The following is a 20,839-nucleotide window of genomic DNA, read 5'->3' on the forward strand; positions in this document are numbered from 1 at the left end:
CCAGATCATCTCTGAGCCCCGCCTCATTATACCTTCCACCTGCACCCATCCCCTGGGTGGCAGCATGACCCAGAAACACAGCCAGGTGCCACCACCCTGCCCCTGCTGAGATCACCTCCCTTTGCTGCTTCTGCTGCAAGCACAAAATGCGAGGAAGTGGCAGCACTCCTCTGACTGCACCTGCTGACCACTCCTCACTTCTTCACCATGTAACCCAGGGGTGTTGTGACAGGGACACTAAGCCTGGGTTACAGCACCAATCTCCCTTTGCTGCAATGCCGAGGTGAAGCACTCAGCCCTGGGGCTGGAGAGCCTTGGAGAGCCTGAAGTACAGCCTTTCGAAAGGTGTGCCAGCCACCAGCACTGCTCTTCAAAGCTTGGCCCAAGCCAATGAGTTCCAAACTGAGATCATGCTCATGTTCTGTTTGCAGAGATCTTTCCTCTGTGGAGCTGGTTCTAATCACTCCATCCAGCTCCAAACACAAGAGACACTGAGCTACAGCAAATGGCTCAAAACCTGGCTGTGCATGGAAGGAACCTGATGGTCACTGGGACACCAGTGCTGGAGCTGCAGGTTATTCAGCACCAGACATTTAATCCTGCAATACCTGCAAGATCTGAGATACAAGTTCCGCCAAATGCTGTGGAAGAGGGAGGGAAAGGCTTCTTTTGCAATGCAGTGTGATCGCTGGGACAGCAGGCACTGGAGCTGTGGGGCAGTGCCGGGGAAGGAGTGGGGCTGCTGGGCCCCCAGGCAGGGCAGTGGGCAGTTAGGTGGGGAAGGGCACTGCTGGTGAGTCAGGTAACCATGCTAGCAAGGTCAGCTTGGCTGTGTCAAGCTGGTACAGTGTTCTCTCTTTCCACAAACGACCCAAGCTGGTGCCTCAAGGACAACTCTGAGCCCACCTCCACCTCTCCTGCTGCCGGTGCCGAGCTCCCCCAAGACTGCTGACACCTGGAGCTTTGGCTCCAATTTCCCAGAGCTTGTCACAGCTCCCGACTGAAATAAATCACAGATGGTGTTTCCATGTCAGCTCCCCACTCTGCCTCTGCTCTCCAAAGAGCCATGGGTTCTATTTTCAGGCAGGTTCCTGTGCTAACCATGGTAGGAGCTCTCTAGCTCAGGCATGCTTCATCTGGAGCACCCAATCCTGCCAAAATCCAGCAGAGATATTTCAGCACCAAGGTATCTTTGGCTCCCTGGGGATCACTGCATCCATTCTGGCCTTCTCTTGGACCTGGGCACATTTATTTTTCACGAGCAGTTCCATGACAAAGAGGGTGGCTTCCTGGCTTCCCCTGCACGGGGTAGGTCTGAAGGATCCCTTCTCAGCAGCAGAAGAGCCAGACCTCGTGAAGAGGAAGCGCAAGCTGTGGATGCTCAGGCTGCCTGCACAGCATAGTGCCACGGGGTTCCCACCCTCACAAAACACACCTCATTACCGTTAGAGCACTACTTGCACGTGCACACGGCCCAGGGTGGTGCTTCCAAAGCATGCATTGTACCTTCCTGGGGAAGGTGCATGGATTCAGTATGACTATGAACGACCCTGCTAATAAACCCCATCCAATTACATCCACTGGAAGGCAGATCAAATAAACCTGCCCTAACCCGACAGGGGACAGCCTTCTCATTACCTGGCTGTCAGTCAGTGCTCTGCCATAAATATGCAGAAGGCTGCCACATGGTCACTGCAAGCAAAAATAATTGGAGCTCAGTAATTAAAAGAGCTCCTTCTTGAAATTACAAGGGTGGTTCTAAGAATCAGGCTGCAAAGTTTCAAGTTTTCAGAGGAAAACTATAAAGCTGTGAAAGGTTTTTAATGGCCAAAGTGCTTTTAGCTGTTAGCAGTAATTATCTGGCACTTCCAACAGGCTTTTCGTCTGAGAGCTCCATGTGCCCTGCAAATAATGTTCCCTGCAAGAAAACCTGGGGGCAGAAGGAGCTCTGCAACAGGCACTGAGCTGAGTCACAGAGCTGGATACAGCCACACAGCAGGACTGCAGGGCACTGCTCTCACCCAGAGAGCCACCAGCAGCCTTTGCTGGAAGCCTGCAGGAGCTGTAGATAAAGAGTCAAGACAGCTTCCTCTTCTGCACTTTACTCCTGCACCAAGCCCTGGTATCACTGAATAGGAAGAGTCAGTGAGTACCCGGGAGAGAGCTCTCCCATACCATGTCCTTCTAGATTTACTCCCCTTGCCCAGCTCCTCCTCAAGTTTTCAGAAGCTCCTTCCCCATCCTGTCAGGAGCACTTCCAGCGTCTCCATCTGCAATCCATAAGCTCCTCAAGGTGAGTTTTGGCACATCAGAGACACTGAGGCAGAATTCTCTGCCCCCTGCATGTGTCTCCACCCAGCAATTGCTGGGAGCTGGAGACCAGAGCAGAAGACATGGATATGAGCCCCAGACGCCCACCTTCAGGGCAGTCTCCCTGCTCCCTCCCATCACAGACACCACTGCTGTACCTTTGCTTAGGGGGGAGTTTTCCAGCCCTTTTTTCCTCCTCCTCCAACCTCCTGCGAGCTTCTTCCAGCTGGGTGAGAGGGTTGGGGGCTGGGTTGGGCGGCATGGTGGGATCCTGGATGAAGGGGTGAGAAGGTTGGACGACATTCCGGAGCTGGGCACTGACCCAGGGATGCACTGCAACAGGTCGCTCAATGGAGAGGGGTCTGCCCACGTCATGGGACAGCTGCTTCTTAGCACCTGAAGAGCTGCACACAAAGACAAAGGTTTGACAGGGAATGCAGAGCTGCTCTGCACAGGCACAGTCTCTTCCAGGTGGACCTACTGCTTCTGCAGCTTGGACATGGGTGCCAGTGGGAGAGAGGAGCATCATCCACCTCTAGAGGTGATTTCAGGGACAAGTCCTGAGACATCAGTAAGCAGCCTAACGTTGACACAAAGCCCACAGATCTGCCTAAGGGTTCTGGCCAAGTGCACAATACTTAAAACCACCAAAAGGCAGCTCCCCGACTTGTGACACTCCCCCAGAAGATGCCTTCCCATGCGCTGCTGACACAGGCTGGGAGCCTCTCCACGAACTGCTGATTGGCATCTCCAGAGAAAGGGATTTTGCAGGGATGTGCTCCTCCTTCCCCAGCTTCAGCAGAATCTGCTGCCTGACTTCATGGTGACGTGGCACTGCCCATGGCCCTGGCACTCAGTCCCAGCTTGCCCTGGCCTCTACTGTCCAGTAAGAGAAGAACCCACCAGCAGCTTCACCACCCAGACACCAGTGCAGTTGTGTTGGGGAGATGAGACCCCAGATCCCTCTCACCACCAGGCAGCATGCACCAGTTTATGCCAGAGACACAAACAATGCCTGCAGACCTGCCTGACTCCAGAGAGGTTCCTGAGACAGCCATGCCCTTTGCTCCACTCTAGACAGGGGAGGCCATCCCAGAGGATGCTCCCAGCACTGGGCAACTCCGACCTGTGCTCAGCTGCTTACTCAGGACCAACAGCTCCAGTGCAGCCGGTCCTACATTTCTACCAGCATTCTGCAGAAGTCCCAGGCATTTACCTACAGCAGAAGCTTAAAGCAAACCCACTGCCTGCCTACTGTGTGCTGCTTCAGCCACCTCAGAAACACAGCAGAAACTTGTGAGTCTCGTGTGGCTGTGACCTCCCTCCTGTGGCCACAAGTCAGCCTTCAGCAAAAACAGCCCTTATAGCACAATCCTAAGTCTCCAAAGGGTCTCAGCCCCTGGGCCTGGTGTATTCTTGTCCTCTTAGTCTCCTGAACCAGGCAGCCCACTGGACTGCCCTGTGCAGAGGCAATACCAGCCCTTACCCATGGTTTGTTTTCTTATGCCTGCTGATCTCCTTCTCTCCTTCTATGATCCACTGAAGGATCTTCTGGTTTCTCTCCACGTCTTCAGGAGATCCTGGCATCTCATAGTTGGCACCATCACTTTTCCCTGAATCGGCCTTCTTCCCATTCCTTTTGGAGAGCAGACTGGCTTTCCCACTGCAAGGACAAAGCTTGAGTCGTTAGCACTGCCTGAGCCAGCACCCTGCAGCCCTCAGCAGGCAATGGACATCTGTCTCCAGGCAAAGCCAGCCCTGCTGAGGTCTGGTGCTGCCTGCAGTGCAGATGTAGTTCTGGCTTCCTCCTGCAGCCCGCAGCTCTACCATAGTTTGAACCAGCTGTGCATGATTGAAGTTAAAAGCAAGACTGGCTAGACCTAGCCACAGCAGGTTCCTTCTTCCAGCCACCTGCAGAGAAAGGAACTTCTCCTCTGGCCAAGACAGTTACAGCAGCATGGAGCATGGCAAACAGCCCAGCAGATCTGCCACATGAAGAGTTGTGTCAAACCCTTTGCTCAGAGCATGCAGTTCATCCTGGTGCTGCAATCCATCAGACCTGAGCCCTTCTCATCACTGATAGCCCAGAGTGACGACGAGCCATGCTCAGTACTTGCTTCTCCCCCCCTATGAACCTAAGCCTTCCACTGTGGTGGAAGATCACATCCTGGGGAGGGGCCTGCCCTCTACGGAGCACTGGGAAGCTCAGGTACCTCAAAACCCATGGCCAGACAGACACCAGGCAGTAGCCCACACTCTAGCTCCACTTAGGGTTGCAGCCAAGGCTCCTACAGAATCTCCACACACGTCAGTGTGCCCAGCTGGGCAGCCCCATGCTCAGGTGGCCACATAGAATCCACCCATGCTGTCCTGTCAGTACCACAGCCTGTCATTTCAAGACCTCCCTACTTCTGCTTCTGCACAGGAAAAAGAACCTTAACGGCAGAGAGCAGTGACAGCCCCTCAGGCAGCTTTGCTGGTTTTCTGGGAACAAAAGCCTGGAAAGGAGTTGCTGAAGATCTACAAAGGCAGGGCAAGCTGACAGCTTCTCTGCTTCTCTCCCCATGAGGACAGTGGGTATCAAATGGAATTCTCCAGCAGCAGTGCAAACAAGAAGAAAGCCTTTTGCACAGGCTGTAACCATCCTGCAGCTGTGAGGGGCTGGGGGGCAGCAGCTCAGCTGTGCTCAGCAAGGAGCCAGACAAGCCACTTGCCTGTCAAACCAGACTGTTCAGATGGCAACTGTTGTCTTGTGAAACTCTGACCTGGGGATTGCCAGGACCTGGGAGTTTGTGCCAGTGGGAGGACAGCTCTGAAAGTGTTTCTTACAACTCCCCATACCATGTGCTGTAGTTGGTGCTGCAGAAAAGTCCTGTGTCTAGATGGGACTTTGAGTTGGCCCAGCAGGGCCATGCCCATGCTCTGTCAAAGCAACAACCCCTCTCCCACAGAAGCAGGGCAGATGTAGGTGCTTATCCTTTCTTGAAGAGCAGTCTGCTGCCTCTGCACTCTGCCTCCCACTCCAGAAAGCTGGTCCTGCCCACTGCAGCCCCAGCTGCCTGCCTTTACTAAACATCCCACTCCTGGGACTCTGCAAAGCCTCACCCCAGACCCACAGCCTTGGGGAGCACAACTCTACCCTGTGCCCACTCCACCACCATCTTCATCCTCTACTTTAACCTTTGCAGTCATCCAGTAACAGTCCTGGAAAAGTCCACAGCAGAGAAGGAACTTTGTGCTCTCCCCCCAGCATGGGGGACACACAGAGGAACTCAAATGGCCAAGACAGACCATAGCCCTAAGGCAGCAAAATGCCTTTTCTGGGCAGAGGGTTCCCACTCTAGTGAATGTCTCCTAGGGCCAGGATGCCATGGCAGCACCGTGGTGTCCACTGCCTTGTCAGGAGGAGAAAGGAACCCTTCTGGTGACTGGGTTAGGCCTTGCAACAGGGAGGGCAATGTTCATCCTCTCAGAAACATCTTAGAAGAGCACTTGCTGCTGCTCAGGACACAGCCTTACACTCACAGCAACTCCTGCTGCATAGGAAAGAGCAGGGAGAGGCCCTTAAACCATGTCCCAGCACAGGCCTTCACAACAAAACATGGTTCAGTCGACACAGCCTGTTCGTGACAGAGCTCCCTAGAGAAGCCAGGGCCCTGGGGCTCCTGTGGAGTGTTGCCTCAACTCACCTGTAGCCTAAGGAGTCCATGGGGCCGGGGGCCATGCCCAAGCTCTCAGTGTAGTTCCGTGACTTGGTTGCATAGTTGTGTGGGTCAACACTCCAGGCAAAGCTGCTCTGCACCCGCTGCGTGGCCTCGGCCTCGATCTGCTCCTTCGGCTTCATGCCGCTGTGGTGATGGATGTGGTGGTAGATGTGTTTGTGGTGGTATAAGTTAGCTGCATCCAGTTTCATTCCTGATTTTGTTGAGTGCTTGCCGTGCCCCGGAGGAATCGTTCCCAGTGTCCCTGCCAGCTTCCCTAAGTGGCCGCTCTCGGGGGACCGTGGCTTGGGTGAGTGGCGGCCAGGCCCCGGGGACTGGCAGCCCGGAGTCTTCATCACACGCTGCACGTGCTCATCCAGGATGCTCTCTGGGTTCTCCTCATGGGCATCTCTTATCTGCATCCCGGCACAGCCCATCTCAGAGTAACGAGGAGCAAAGTGATGAAAGGCTTGGGCAGAAGGCATCTTGTGGCTAATGACTGAGGGCCCAGAAGAGACATCTGCATCCTCACCCTCTTCTTCCTGCAAGGCAGCAAAAAAGGCACTCAGAGAATGGCAGCGGGGTGCTGGAAGGGGTCTCTAGTCTCACCTCCTGCTTGCAACAGGGCTGCTGCCAACCCTTGAAGGGGTCAAGCCTCACTCTATCCAGATAGACCTTCAACATCTTCAAGATGTGGATCCACTGCCCCTCTGGAGACTTGTCTCAGACTGTGCCACCCTCTTCTAGAAAACTTCCCAATGCTCAACCTGATTGTGTGCAGTTCCAGCTGTGGCTGTCACCTTGCTGCCACCAAGCACTGCTGCTCAGGTGCTGCCTTCTGGGCTACCATTAGCAAGGGTCTCCCAAAGAGACTGAGAGAACTCTGATGTGCAGCCCACACATCACAGCCAGCATCCACATGAGGCTTCTGCTATCTGCCACAACTCAGCTGGATGTGTAAGCAAGCAGAATCTCAGGAGAAAGCTCCCCGAGCCCTGGAAGGTAGCTCTGTAACAACTACCATCAGAAACAGCTTACTGCAATGTACCTGTGACCTCCTACGAGCCTTTGGCAAGGCACTATTGTGAAGTCCATCAGAGCCCAAAGCTGCAAGAAGTGTGGTGAAACACTTTGAGTCAGGAGAGACCAGGGGGGTCCCTACCCCAATGACCCTTCCCAAAGCAAAGCAAACAGTGGGCCTGGAACAGGAGGAAGCAACTGAAGGTCAACAGCAGCAGGAAGAGTTTTGAAAATAAACCACTGATTTCTCCTGGGCGTGCTAAGGCTGGAGTGAGCCACTTCAAGCAGATAAAGGAAGGGGCTGGAACTTGCTCTTGTAGCTCACAACTGTCCAGGACACGCTGTCAGCAACTCTGAAGTCCTTGCCAGGATGAACAAACTCCTCCATGCTGACAGGCACAGTTTTGATGCTGACAAATTCCTTTACACTCCAACATAAACTCAGATCTTTATGAAGTTTCTTTATTGGAAGTCAGGATTCCTATTTTTTTTAATTACATAAGCAGGATTCCAATGAGTCTTTTAATCCTGCTGCTCTCCTCCTTTGGCACAGTAAAGAACTCAGTGGCAGTGGGCTCTGCCCTGCCAGATACATGCATCTGCTGGAAAACACTGAGTGCCACCAGCTCGGCCTGGTAGGTGTCCTCATCCATCATTTGCTAACCGGCTTCAAAGTCTCAGCTGCCAACCACAGGGCAGGAAAGCAAATAACAGACTTCTCCCAGTGTCACACCTGGGGGCTCTAACTTGAGCTGAGGACAAGGCTAGGCTTTGAAAGTGTCACAGGTATGGGTGCTACAAGCCTGGAGAGGTGACACGATGCCCACATCTGGAGGGGACACACTGCTCTCTAACAAATTGCTTTGAAGAACTTCAGAGGCACCTTTCATCTCCAGCCACAGCACTGCAGCCTGCCAAGCGCTGTCCCTGGGCACCTAGCTCAGGGACAAGAAAAGACAAGGCGTGTGCTGACTAAATCCCTGCCATGGGGCAAGCTCTTATTAGCAGTTTATGAAAACCTAATGATGTGCCTCAGCCCTTGGGAGGCTTTTAGGGCTGATTCCTACTTTTGTGGAAAACTCTTGCCTTTAAACACCAACTGATGGGCAGGGCAAGGTCTGACCCTGGCACAGATCCCTGAGGAGCGGCAGTGTGTCCTTTCTGCTCACAGCCCAGAGCTCTGGCTGTGCTCTCACACCACAGCAGGGTGGCACTGGACTGACAAGCCAAGGTGGTGCAGCAAATGGGTGCCTGAGACTTGGGAAAGCCTCTGGCTGCCTGCAACTTTATTTTGCCAATAACTAGGACTTGGTGATTTGCCTTGCAGCAAGACTGAGATCAGGGTGGGCTAAGGAAGGAGAAGGGTGCATCGGTTTGTCTTGGCTCAGCTTGTCTGTGTCACTGAGCAGGAGATCTGCACCCCAGGCAGGTCCTCAGACAGGACTGAGTCGTGCTGGCATGAGTGCTGTGTGGGCAGGTACTGGGACAGCTGGTTTCCCACTCCCTCAGCACTGGTGTCAGCCTCACGCCAGGTAGGGAAGTCCCAGTAGTGCAGCTAAAAAAGGCACTGGGGTCCTTATCCCAATTATCCTCTCCTCAGGCAGGGCAGAGGCCAAGGGTTTGAGTCAAGGCTGCAGGTATCAACTCCACCAAGAATGTCACTGGCTTAGTCTGCAGTGAAAAACAACATCACAGGGCATGAGGCTGGGGCAGCAGAAGCTAGGCCTGAAATGCAGGATGCTGGGGACAGCTGAGGCAAGCCTTGGAACTGGAGCACTGCAAGGTGTTCCTCAGCTGAGTTACCTCTCTGCCTACCCAGCACCCTCACCCTACCCAGAGCTGGCAGAGGCAGAAAAAAAGACAGGAAAAGGACCAAGGAGGCACAAGCAAGAGGTCATAACACCAAACAAACCCACAGAGCTGGGGAGCAGCCTCCTCCACAAGCTCAGCTTCCCTGGCCACAGGGGATCTTCCCAGGGTGAGCTGGGCAAAGCCTGGCAGCCCTGGGTGCCATAACCACTAGATGGTGCTTTGTTGACACAGCATCACCAGAAACCTCCTCCATCCCCTCCCAGGGCATGTCGAAGTCAGACCAGAGAGGGTTCAACTCTGTCGATTGCCTGCTGAGCTCTTTTTGCTCTTCGGCAAGGTCGGGGGTGCCCTGCCCTTTGAATTAGGAGGCTGAGATCTGCACTGCTGAGCTGCAGACAAGAGACACTTCACTGTCCTGCCCAGCCTTCTCCCAGAGCCACTCACCAGGCTGTTACTGGTTGGTAGAGCAAAATAATTCACCCAATCCTGAGTGCTCTGTGATTGCCATGCAAACATTCCCTCTCTGGTTTGATATTCAAACAGTGACAATCTCGGCCCTGGCTTTGCTTCTCTGGCCTTATTTTCAGCATGCTCAGCTCAGACAGAGTGAGTTGTGAGATCCCATACTGAGCCATGGGATCCAATACTGATCTGTATGATCTGATACTGCAGTTTCCATGCACGGGCATGAGGCTGAGGTGGCTCCAAAAGTAATAAAGGCACACAGATATCCTCTAATCCTCCCCCAAGCTGCTCAGAATAATTAATGAATTCAGAGTTTGGTTTCCCCGAAACCCAGAAATCTTACAGGCTTTTCAGTCAAAGGCATTTGGCTTTCAGTCAGATGCCTCTTCTCCATGTTACTGCATGATGTGGCTTTGAAAAGCAACCTGCAGGCAGCTCAGCATGTGGGAGAGAAAGCTTTTTTCCCTAGCTTTTACAAAATATTTCCAGCCTCTCTGCTAAGCTGGCAACTGCTGAGTGTGACTAAGGTTGGTGGTTTTCCCTCTGCTGCTGTTCAGTCAGCCATGTGGACCCAGGAAGAGGTTACCCTGTAGCCCTGGTGTTCAAGTCATAGAAAAAAGCCCTGTTATCCCTCAGGATTCAGGCTCTGCTCTGGCTGATGGCACCAGCTCCTGCACCTTGAGTGCTAACCTAAAAAAGCTACAGTTGCTTACTCTGGGTTCTTCCTGAATGGCCAATGCCAGACGCCAGCCAGTCAGTGAGAAACACATTCTGCAGACAGCAAAGAGGTTTCACAGAGAGCAGTAGTGGGAGTCCTGGGCTTAAAAACAGATTAAATCACATAAAAATGTGTTTAAACAGGCTTAGATTTATTCCCTGGTCTGTAGGTATTTGCTGATTTTATGGTATCACTGCTGGCAGCCTCTTCAAGGAGGCAGAGGACTGGGATAATGTTGTCTGGGACAGGATGGGGTTGCAATGTAGGCACAGGTGGAGGAGGAGAAGTGCACTCAAGCTATGGTAGCAGAGGATGCTGCTGGTTATTCTGGCTTTGTCTAGAGAGCACCAGGTAACAGACAGGACAACAGAGCAATAGGGATCTAAGCACAAGTCAGCACCTCCCTGGCAGGGAGTTTGCTGGACAACCCCCAGAGCTGGAGGGTGCCTTCCAGATCCTTCTGCACTCCTTGCTTCTCTCCATTGGAAGCGCAGATGTGATTTAAGGCAAATACCACAACTTCCACCTCTTTAAATTGCTGCTAGATGAACAAACACTCCAGTGGTGCTGGAAGGTCTGCCCTGAGCCCCTGAGACTCAGCTGCTCTGGAAGCACAGAGGCTGGCCAGGACAGGCATCAACACCTCTGCTTTAAGGACTGCTGCAGGTTACTAAGCCTTGGGGCCACAGCAGCTGCAGGGAGTCACCACTTCTTCACAGAGTATGACACTGGGGATGTTCAGTAACGCAGTGGTGTCCCTTGAAAACTCTCCTGTATCATGAGATGTGCAGGTACCCAGGAGCTGCAGCATCTTATAAGATGGGGTGTGAGTATGTCTCATACAGATAATTCTAGATGGTGGTGGTTGAGCACTGGACCAGCCTGCCCAGAGAGGTGGTGGCATCTCCATCTCTGGAGTCATTCAGAACCCACCTGGACACTGTCCTGTGAAACCTGCTCTGGGTGATCCTGCTCTGGCAGGGAGGTTGGATTGGATGACTCCCAGAGGTCCCTTCTGACCCCTATCATTCTGCGACTCCATGTGACCAAGACCTCATTCTCTCTGTTTTGGAGTCTGTTGTGGAGCTGAAAGCCTCACATGCTTCTCTTAGTTTTTCTAGTGAGCCCTTGAGTTATGAAGGGCCCCAGTGGTATCAGGGCTCTCAGTGGGCACAGTTTGCTGAGCTTCTCCATCCACCCACATGAAGTTTCTCTGCCCAAGAATGGGTGTTTGGATGCTACATCTGATCAGTTCCAAATTTTCTAGAGCTGTGCTAGGCACTGATGGGCAGAACCCTTTGTGCTGATGTAGAAAAAGCCTTCTAGCAGAACAGACACCTTCAAGTATAACATACCTGCCACTTGGTTATCATCTGTAGGGGAAATCAAGACCACACAAAACCACAAAGAGGAAGGAGAACTCCTATTACAGGGTCCCCACGCTCACGTGGAAGGGTTTGCTCAGCCAGGAGAGTGAGAGTGAGAAAAAAGAGGATGGAGAGCATCCACAGCCCCTGACTGGTGGGCACTGCTCTGCCATAGCTGGTATCTCAAAGCAGGGAGATCACAGAGCCCTGCACGGATGGGGAACAGCACTGTGGAAGCTCCTGGGACAACAGGAACCTCTAGAAGGCCCTGTGCAAGTGATGACCATGGCTGCTGAAGCAGGCAAGTGGTCACCTCGCTTGCTTTCACAGCAGGAGAATGTCCCTGTGGCATGCAGCAGGCAGACTCCCAGGCTGGCAGAGGAGGGGAGGAGGTCACTGACCGCTCGGACGCGTTTGAGGCGCTCCTCCAGCTTCTCCTCCGCCTCGCGCTCCCTCTGCACTTCCTCCAGGCGGTTGATCAGCTCTGCAGCAAACTTCTCTGGCTCCACGTGGATGTCCTTTGGCATTCGGTAGGTCCGCTGCGGGGAGAGCACACCAGGGATCAGCAGAGGGGCAGGGAAAGCTGCAGCCTGAACTAGAGGCTTTGCAGACTGGGAGTGCCAGTGCAGCTGGCCAGCTGGGGAGGCCAGGCCGGCAGACACAGAGATGCACCCACAACCTCCCTGGGCAACCTGTTCCAGTGTCTCACCATCTTCACTCTAAATAATTTCTTTCTAACCTCCAGTCTCAATCTCCCCTCTTTCAGCTCAGAGCAATTGCCTCTCATCCTATCACTACAAGTCTTTGTAAAAAGTCCCTCCCCAGCTCTCTTGTAGCTATGTTCAGGTACTGGAAGGCTGCTCTAAAGTCTCCCCAGTGCCTTCTTTTCTCCAGGCTGAACAGACTCAGCTCCCTCAGCCTGTTCTCATCAAGATCATCAAGTCCAACCATTGCTAGGTCACCACTAAACCATGACCCTTAGTACCTGCACTCTTTGGGCTTTCACCCTTCCTTTGGGAACTTGCTAGCTCTTTCCTTCCTTGGTCCTCCAAAAGACTCTGTTCAGATCCAAGAAGGAGATGGAAAACCACATGAAAAACAGCCCTGACTGGCTGGGTAATGGGCTCCTGCCAGAGGCACACAACAAAGGTCTCATTGCTGCTAGGCCTTCACCCACTGCATTCCTGGGCACAGTGCCATTTCCTCAAACACAGCTTTCCCAACCTTAGAGCACTGGGAAGCTTGTGAGTGTGGAAGGTGCAAAACACAGCCACCCATGTGCCAAAATGGACAGCGAGACATCCTACAGGCCCAGCACATGCCTGCCTTGTGGAGGCAGCATGGCACACAGCAGGCTCCTGCGTGCCCACACCACCAGAGGTCCTGGCTGCCAGATCCACTGCAAGTGCTGCTGCTGAAAGTGAGAGAAGTTCCTCCAGAGCTTTGCCCAACAGCCCCTTTGCAGGGGCACACCATTAAGTCTCTAAAGAACTCCTGAAGTGACTTTTTGGGAGGAGGCTCTCTGCTGTTACCAGCAAAAGCTGCCAGGCGTTCTGCAAGCACTGTCAGCACGGACTCTGGCTGCACTGCCTAGACAGGAGGCCATAAAGACCTTTGCTCAGAGGCTGCAGCTGAGTCATGCTGCATAATTTGAAGCCTGCTGACACCACAACGGGGACTGCTCCAGCCCCGGGCTGCAGGGAGCACCACGTGCAGGAGCCCTGCACAGTTCCTCTGGAACCAGGGCTGCTCAGCAAGCATGAGGGGAGAGGTGGGTTTAGCAGCCTGGCTGTGCTGCACTTCACACTGCTGTTGTCACAACACCTTGGCTAATTACCTGCTCCCTGCTTGACTGATTGATAAGTGAGGGTAGAGCAGTGCCTTTCTGAAGTTGATGCCAATTCTGTGTCAGTAATTGGCTGGCAGGAGGTGCCAGTGTGTCTGAACTAAACTTTTATTCCCTGGAGAAGGACTAGAACTAACTCGGCTCCTCAGCCCTCTGCTCCCATACAGGCATCGCAACGCCTTTTTCCCTGGGACTGAGAAATTACAGCAAAGAACCTAATGGGAACAGTGGCTGCTTCACAGAAAAATCCTTGTGAAGCATCTGTGTGTAGTTTAGGAGGAATATGTAATTCTCAAAGGCTGTGGAGATAAGTAGGATAATATAAAAATTTATAAGCAGCAGGTGGCCAATTTAAACCGTGGCTTTTTTTTCCTCCCCCTTCCTTTTCTTAAACTGGTTCCCAAAAAAAGGTCGATAAAATTTAATGCTAAGTAAAACTAATTAGCCTGCAAGGAACTGCTGCTGCAATGACACTTATTCAGTGCAACAAAAGAAGTGTTTGGCAGATGGAAGTTGGTTAGAGCAGAGCTCACTATACATATTTAATGCTCCACACTCTGAGTTGCTAACCTGCAGTTCAGCCAGGCACTGCCAGTGCACACAATCCACAGAAAGCCACCATTATTTTTATTCGAAGAGGTAAAGCCACTGACAAGCTTTGAAGTCAGAGAATATTCACTCAGTAGTTCCCACTGTTGGGGAACAGCAACAGCAGCAACAACAACAAGAAATAAAGGCCAAAGCTTTCAGACTTCAACCCTAACAAAGCCATGCTTACAGTAAAGCTGGCACCCAGCGCAATCAAAAGGCAAGCGGCAGCCTTTCAGCAGCGGCCACACTGTGAAAGGAGAGGTGACTGAGCAAGGACGGCCAGGGAACATCCACAGGCAGGCTTTCATTGTCGAGCCAGTGATCAAAGCACAGGAGACCCTCTTAAATCTCAGGAAAATAATCGAATTTAAAAGGCGAAACGAAGAGTGGTGGTTCTGGGGGTGGTGGTTAAATCAGATTAAAACAAGGGTGCATTGCTGCCGGCGCTGCGCTGCTCTGAGCCGCAGGATGAAAACAGCTGCGGCCAGTCTGAAGGCACTTCTGCAAAAAGCAGATGGAGGTTTTTTCCCCTCATTTGATCTGTGCTGGAGTCCAGCTGTCCAAAGAGGAGGGAAGCACCTTTATTCCCTGCTAGACATTAAATGTCACCTGTAACTGTACGAACAGCAAAGGCTAACAGGCAGAGCTGCAGATGGTGCTGCAGAGCTCGAGCAGTTGTGCTCATCTCCCAGAAGCTGTTTGCTGACCGGGAGCAACTGAGGAGACAGCATCAGACAAACGAAATGCTCATGCCTGCATCTGCTTTGCTCTCCTGCCTCGTGTTCCCAGGCAGGCTTTGCCGAGCTCTAGAGAACAGGTTCCAGCTCCCTTTGGCTGCCTGCTCCGGACGCTTGCCCTTCTCTCCAGCTCACCTTGCCTGAGAGCTACATCACCCTTCATGTCTAAAGGCCTCCTGCACCTTCCACAAACACCTCCAGCTCACCCCAGGGCATGTAACCTGCTCTGAGGTAGACACCAGACAGCATTTCCCTTCTCCTCCAGGAGAAAATACCAGCTACTGCCTGAGCAGTCAAGAAAATCAAGGTGTTTTGGGCAGCCCTGGCTGATGAGTCTGTCAGAAGCCTATCAAGCTCTTTCTTAGCAGGGTGGATCTCTGTCTTCAAACATCCCTTTCCAAATACAAGGAGGGGTCAAACTACAGCAAAGTAGAGCTCTGCATGCTGGAGAGCTGACATGGTTTGTATCTCTGCCTCTGGGGAAGGGGACAGTGCTACTTACAGGAATGTGAGGTAGTGGCACTCGTCCGTTTGCTTTGGCACTTTCTTGCATCTCTCGGCGATGCTGCTTACGGAGCCTGTATGGGGGGATCCCATCTCTGCCAGAAGAAAACAACAACATGTCCTGCTTTAGTGCCTCTCACTGACACACTGCACTGGGTTAAGTCATACTGCTGCAGAGCAGCAGGCAGGAAACCCCTTCATGTTTGAGGCTTTGCATGCCCAGAGAGGGTGCAGCAGAGCAAGAGGAACCTCCATGGGACTGGTGCTCACCCAAGGTCCCTGAACCAGCAGCACTGCAGTAAGGGCTTACATGGCATCTGCCAGGGGCAGGGCTCCTGTGACTGCTGCCCTGGGAGAAGGACTTGGACCACATCCTGGTACCTTTTATAGTTGGGTGCTTCCTATAAAAGAGCCTGTAATGTACACAGTGAACCTCCAGGCAGGCCAGGAGTGGGAGGAGGAGTGGGAGCTCAGTGAGCATCTTCAAGGTGAGCTCGCTTGGGGAACAAGGTATCTATCTGTAAGAGAGTGACACCATCTCAATTGGCTTATCAAAGGAAAGGGGCAGGCTCCACCACTCTTAAGATGATCTCTAGCTCAGTCAGAAATGATGAGGGTTGGTAATGGAGTTCCTGTGTGGAAGAACCTAGTCCCCTGCCCAGACAAGACTGGACAAGGTTAGGGAATGAAGCCATGTGCTGCAAGATCTAGTAAGCCAGCTGTGCTCAGGTTTGTGGCCTTTCTGCAAGAGCTGGTGACTGAGATCTCTGCAGAGGGAGGGACAATGGTAGTAACAATCCTTGGTCTGAAAGACTGGGAGCCAGGCTCCTGATTCTGCCACGAGCTGGGGGATGGTGCAGAGCTGCTCTGCCAAGTTCTTCTGCCAAGATGGGGACTGGGTGCATGTGGGACCCAGTGACAGGGGTCACAGGCATCAGGCTTCACTAAACACCCCTGATGGCATCTCTGGCTGAGCATGACTTCAGGCCAAGCAAGGAAATGCATTTCTGTTCTCAGCAGCTGACCACCCTGCTGGCTTCCAGGAGAGAGTGGGTGAAGCAGAGCTCAGTCACAAGGGCCACATCCTGGTGACACAGGGTGATTGTGAAGAAAATCACCCACTGTGGAGCCAAACGGCAGCTTGGAGCTTGGCACTCTGGGGCTCTCCTGGTTTATTTCACACATTTCCCCGGGGCAGTACAAGTCACCACTGGGCAATGCCACAGCGACGTGTGGAAGCGATCAGAGGGCTTAGGTTTGGCTGAAGCACCAAATCACTTCCACACACCCCTGCTGTGTCCTTCCCTGAACAGTGCAAAGAGCCCATCCCAACACGTCTCACAATCACAAGATGTTTGCACAAGCCAAATGCACTTCACACCCTCTCCCCACCTGCCAGGCACAGCTGCTTCTGCAGAACAACCCTCAAACTGTTTCACCAGGTTTTAGAAGCCATTTGGCAAGGGAAACATCACTCATTGCTGTGTTCTGCCTGCAACCCACCCTAGTTCCAGGCACCAGCCTGTGAAGGGATGGTACAAGCAGCTCTTTGCCCCATTCCCACCATGCTTGCTGCTCCCTGGAAGTGTGGGTGCAGACGAACTGTCACCAAATGACACCAGAAGAATGCAGCTTCATGCAGTAACTCAGGCATCCAAAATGAAACACTATTAAAAGAAAACAAGCCCCATGGTTAATGTCAGGTGCCTCCAGTAGGACAGCAAATGAGACAAGGGAAAATTAGCCAAGCTAATTACAGCTGTGGCTGGTGGCTGCAGGTAACGCAGAAGGAGGAAGAGTGTGGCTGGAGCATCACCGCCGCTACGCCCAGCAGTGACATGTTCTGGGAGCGGAGCAGTGTCCCCAAGCACTGTGACTCTGCCAGCTTTCATTAGGCAGCTTCATTGTCATTAATGACAGACCTCTGTTTGAGAAGTAACTTCAACACTCACAACACTTAAAGGGTTTCATCATCACAGGCTAGATGGCAACAAAACAATGGGCAATTTGTGCTGGAGTCCAGCTCTGCTCAGCAGTGCCCAGGGACAGGACAAGAGGCAGTGAGCACAAACTGGAACCCAGGAGGTTCCAGCTGAACAGGAGAAGGAGCTTCTTTGGTGTGAGGGATGCTGGAACCCTGGAGCAGGCTGCCCAAAGAGGTTGTGGGGTCTCCTTGTTTGGAGAGCTTCCAAACCCAGCTGGCCACTGTGATTCTGGGCAAGCTGCTGTGGGTGCCCCTGACTCAGCAGGGGGCTGGACCGAATGATCCCCAGAGGTCCTTTCCATCCCCACCCTCTCCCCCCATGGTGGACTTTCATGATTTTGGGAAGAAAAATAAACAAAACCTGGGGGGTTATTTTAGCTCTCCCTGGCCATCACCAGCAGACAACATCTCCTGTTAAGCGCCACACAAGCCCTGCTGCCAGGAGAGCAGCAGCCTGCCGGAGCCTGGCGGCGCTTTGCAGCCGAAGCAGCATTCTGTTAGAAGCTGCAATTTTTCTTTCCTTCTCTCCCCTTTTTTTTTTTTTAATTCTCCCCAGCAGCAGTCCCAGCGGAAAGAGCCACTTTTGTTCCCAGCACAGGAGCGCAGGGCTGATAATGGCCTCTAATCTATCCGCCTTCAAACACATGTTCAGCCCCGCTGTGCTGCCTTTGATGTCATTTTAACTAGATTCCCCAATGCCACCTCTGAACTTGGAACATTCCTCCGCTCAATGTGCTGTGCCAACTCAACCAGAGGAAGCAAATTCAAAGATAAGCACTTTAATTTTATCCCAACAAAACCTCATTCAATAGATGGGGGGAAAGCAAGGAAAACCAATCCCCTACTTTTGTTTTCCTTTTGTCAGGTACTGACTGTGGGAGATTTTCAATAGATAGAGACATAATATCTGTATCTATCTATATATAAAAATCCAAACTTCTTCAGAGCACATCTACTTTTAAAAAGAAAACTTCCCCAAGCTGTTTTTCCCTGTTTCCTCACGGGATTTTTCTTTAGCACCAGGAAGCTCTGCACTGAAAGCAGCGTCGGGAGCAAGAGGCTTGCCATGGTTTATTTAATGATAGTGGGGAAAGGTGGGGGCTTGCTCTCCTCCCCGAATCAACCTGCAAGAGGCTCTAGCAGGCAGGGAGGCGCTGCTGTGGCTCTGCAGCTGCACTCTTCTCACAAGGGCTGCCTTTGCTCCCCTGCAGACAGCCTCAAAAATGAATCATCGAGCTGGAAGTTACCATTTGGGATCTTCTACGTTAAAAAGCTGTGAAACTTATAGAATCATAGAATCAACCAGGGTTGGAAGAGACCTCCAAGATCAGCCAGTCCAACCTATCACCCAGCCCTAACCAATCAACTAGACCATGGCACTAAGTGCCTCATCCAGTCTTTTCTTGAAGACCCCCAGGGACGGTGCCCATTCCAATGGGAAATCACTCTGGCTTCCTGGCCAAAGGAAGGACAAGGCAAATCCACAGCAAACCTGCTCTTTTGTACCAAGCACTCTGCTGTATCAGAGCAGCACTATCAGAGGCCTTTCTCACAGGAGAAGCATGCCAGGAAACTCGTCCGTTGCTCCGGCCACAGGCAGCCACCTGAGGAGCAATATGCAGTCTGCAAAGTGTCTGAAGATAGAAGCACTGCCCAAATCCCTGTCACTCTGGGGAATGGCCAGCCCTGCTCTGGGGCTTGTTTGGCTCCTCCACTTGGGAAATACTCTGTCCCTATGTGGGGGTTATCAGGACAGCAAGGGCAGTTCAGGGCTGCACTATGAACACTGCTGCAAGCCTGGGGCAGGCCCTGAGCAGCCCAGGGTGGAAGCAGAGCCCCAGTGGCCTGACCCACCATGGAAAGACCAGCCGTGGCCATGGCACACTTGCTGGGCCAGCACTCACCAGAGCCTTTCACAACGTCCTCTCCAGACCTTGCCTCCACACATGCCAGCTAAAACAACACAGCTGCCACGCTGACTGTAAAAACAGGTTTCAGCAGAGAGGACTGGGGCTGTTTTGCCTACAAGGGCAGAGGAATTTGTATGACACAAGAAGACTGAAAAATAATCAGCATTTAAGAGCAATGTTTTTTAAGCCACTCAAAAAGCAAACTCCTCCAGCAGCAGGGCCTGATAACAGATTGGTTCTACAAATTCAACCCATTACAACAACATTTACTGGTGCTTGGAAAGACATCCTGTTTAAAGTTTGTCTTTTAGGCAAGCTGGGAGCATAGAAATGACCTTTTAAATCAGTTTGGAGTGCTGAGTGCTCCTGAAAGGCTTGTGCCTGCCTCCTTTCAGCCCAGCTCAGGAGGCCATCACCCAAGTCTGTGCCAGCAGCTTTGCATACAGCCCCATCTAAACCCTTCTTTGCCACGATCAGTACAGTACCAAAGCTTGTGCAGGAGCTGGTGACCACTGCAGTACATCCGAGTACAAGCAGCTGCTCAGTGTAGAGCTGCATTTCAATGACTGAAGTGGACCTACAGGAAGGCTGGGGAGGGACTGTTTAGAAGGGCTTGGGGTGATAGGATGAGGGACAGTGTTTTGAAAGTGGAGCAGGGGAGATTGAGTTGGACATCAAGGAGGAAGGTCTGTACAAAGAGAGCAGTCAGACACTGGAATAGACTGCCCAAGGGTGTGGTTGAGGCGCCATCCCTGGAGACATTCAAGATCAGCCTTTATGTGTCCCTGGGCAGCCTGCTGTAGTTGGACGCGTCCCTGCTGACTGTGGGGGGGTGGACAAGATGACCTTGGAGGGTCCCTTTCAGCCCAGTGCAGTCTGTGAAGCTGTGTCTGCCTTCTCCGCTGGCTCAAGTTGGCCACTGATGGCAGAGCATCTGCTGCACCCAGTCATGCTCCCTGCACGCCTGCCTGGTTTACTGGCACTCCTCAACCAGCCATCGTTTACACCCTGATGGCCTGGACACCTGCTCTTCTGCTGGAGGGTCATGGAGCTTTCTGCCTCGGGATCACACCTGGTGCAAGCCCTGCCTTGGAGCAGACGCTGGAGCTCTTCATTATTGAGCCTGACTGCTGGGTGTAAACAGCAGCCAGAGGAAGAACCTCGCCAGCAAATGAGGCTTTCATTGCCATTTTCCCTCAGAGGAGGCCTGAACTCAAAGCGCCCAGACATGCAAGTCTTGTCAAGCAGCAGGAGTCCCTTCTTCAGCTCACGTCTGGTTGTTCTTCATTTTTGCTGCCTTGAGCAATTCTGCAAAAATCCCTTTGAAAGTGGGGAGGCAGAGAGGTTCAGCAACGGCACGGAAAGCCCGAACAAAACCTGGGACTGGAGCTTTAAAGCGGGTAATGAAGAGCCAGTGCTGGAAACAGACAGAGCCTTTGTAAGCCAAAGGTCAGGGCTCTACATCCAGATCAATCTGCATGCATCCAGTCTGAGGTGCACAGGAAGAAAGATCACAGATTCACCCTTCTGATTTCTAAGCCTTACTTAAAACGACCCGCTGAGATGGGGTTAGTTATTAGCAGAAGGCAGCACATGTATCAGGGGTAATTAAAGCCCTAGAAGCAGCCCACGGTAGGCATAGGAGGGATAAAATGCCTGAAGGGAAAAAGGAGCAAAGGAAAAAATAGTGCCTAGGATGGGCAGACAGAAATTATTCTGCCTGTGAAAGAAACAAACCATGGTTACTGCAATAAAAATTAGGCAGGTGAAGAGCTCGGGCGTAAACGCTCACAGCTTCGTGGGTAAAACCACCAGGGCAAGGCCATCAGCCCGCTGGGGCCGTGTGAAAGGGATACAAGGGACACAAGCTAATT

The 20,839-nt window shown here is 52.4% G+C and overlaps 2 protein-coding genes across 2 annotated transcripts in view; one reads left to right on the forward strand and one right to left on the reverse strand.

Annotated features, from left to right (window-relative positions):
- The window catches only part of FAM234A (family with sequence similarity 234 member A), a 274,257-nt gene that overhangs the window by 43,427 nt on the left and 209,991 nt on the right, over positions 1-20,839 (forward strand). The gene's annotated exons all lie outside the window — the stretch shown is intronic.
- AXIN1 (axin 1) overlaps positions 1-20,839 on the reverse strand; it is a 68,194-nt gene that overhangs the window by 3,858 nt on the left and 43,497 nt on the right. The window contains exons 4-8 of the mRNA XM_064153290.1: positions 15,070-15,166; positions 11,795-11,932; positions 6,000-6,553; positions 3,797-3,973; positions 2,469-2,714 (exon numbers count right to left, since the gene is read on the reverse strand). Coding sequence (XP_064009360.1) covers positions 2,469-2,714; positions 3,797-3,973; positions 6,000-6,553; positions 11,795-11,932; positions 15,070-15,166 — 1,212 coding nt within the window. The remainder of the gene's footprint in view (positions 1-2,468; positions 2,715-3,796; positions 3,974-5,999; positions 6,554-11,794; positions 11,933-15,069; positions 15,167-20,839) is intronic.

This window comes from Pogoniulus pusillus, chromosome 13 (assembly GCF_015220805.1).
Source record: "Pogoniulus pusillus isolate bPogPus1 chromosome 13, bPogPus1.pri, whole genome shotgun sequence".
NCBI lineage: Eukaryota > Metazoa > Chordata > Aves > Piciformes > Lybiidae > Pogoniulus > Pogoniulus pusillus.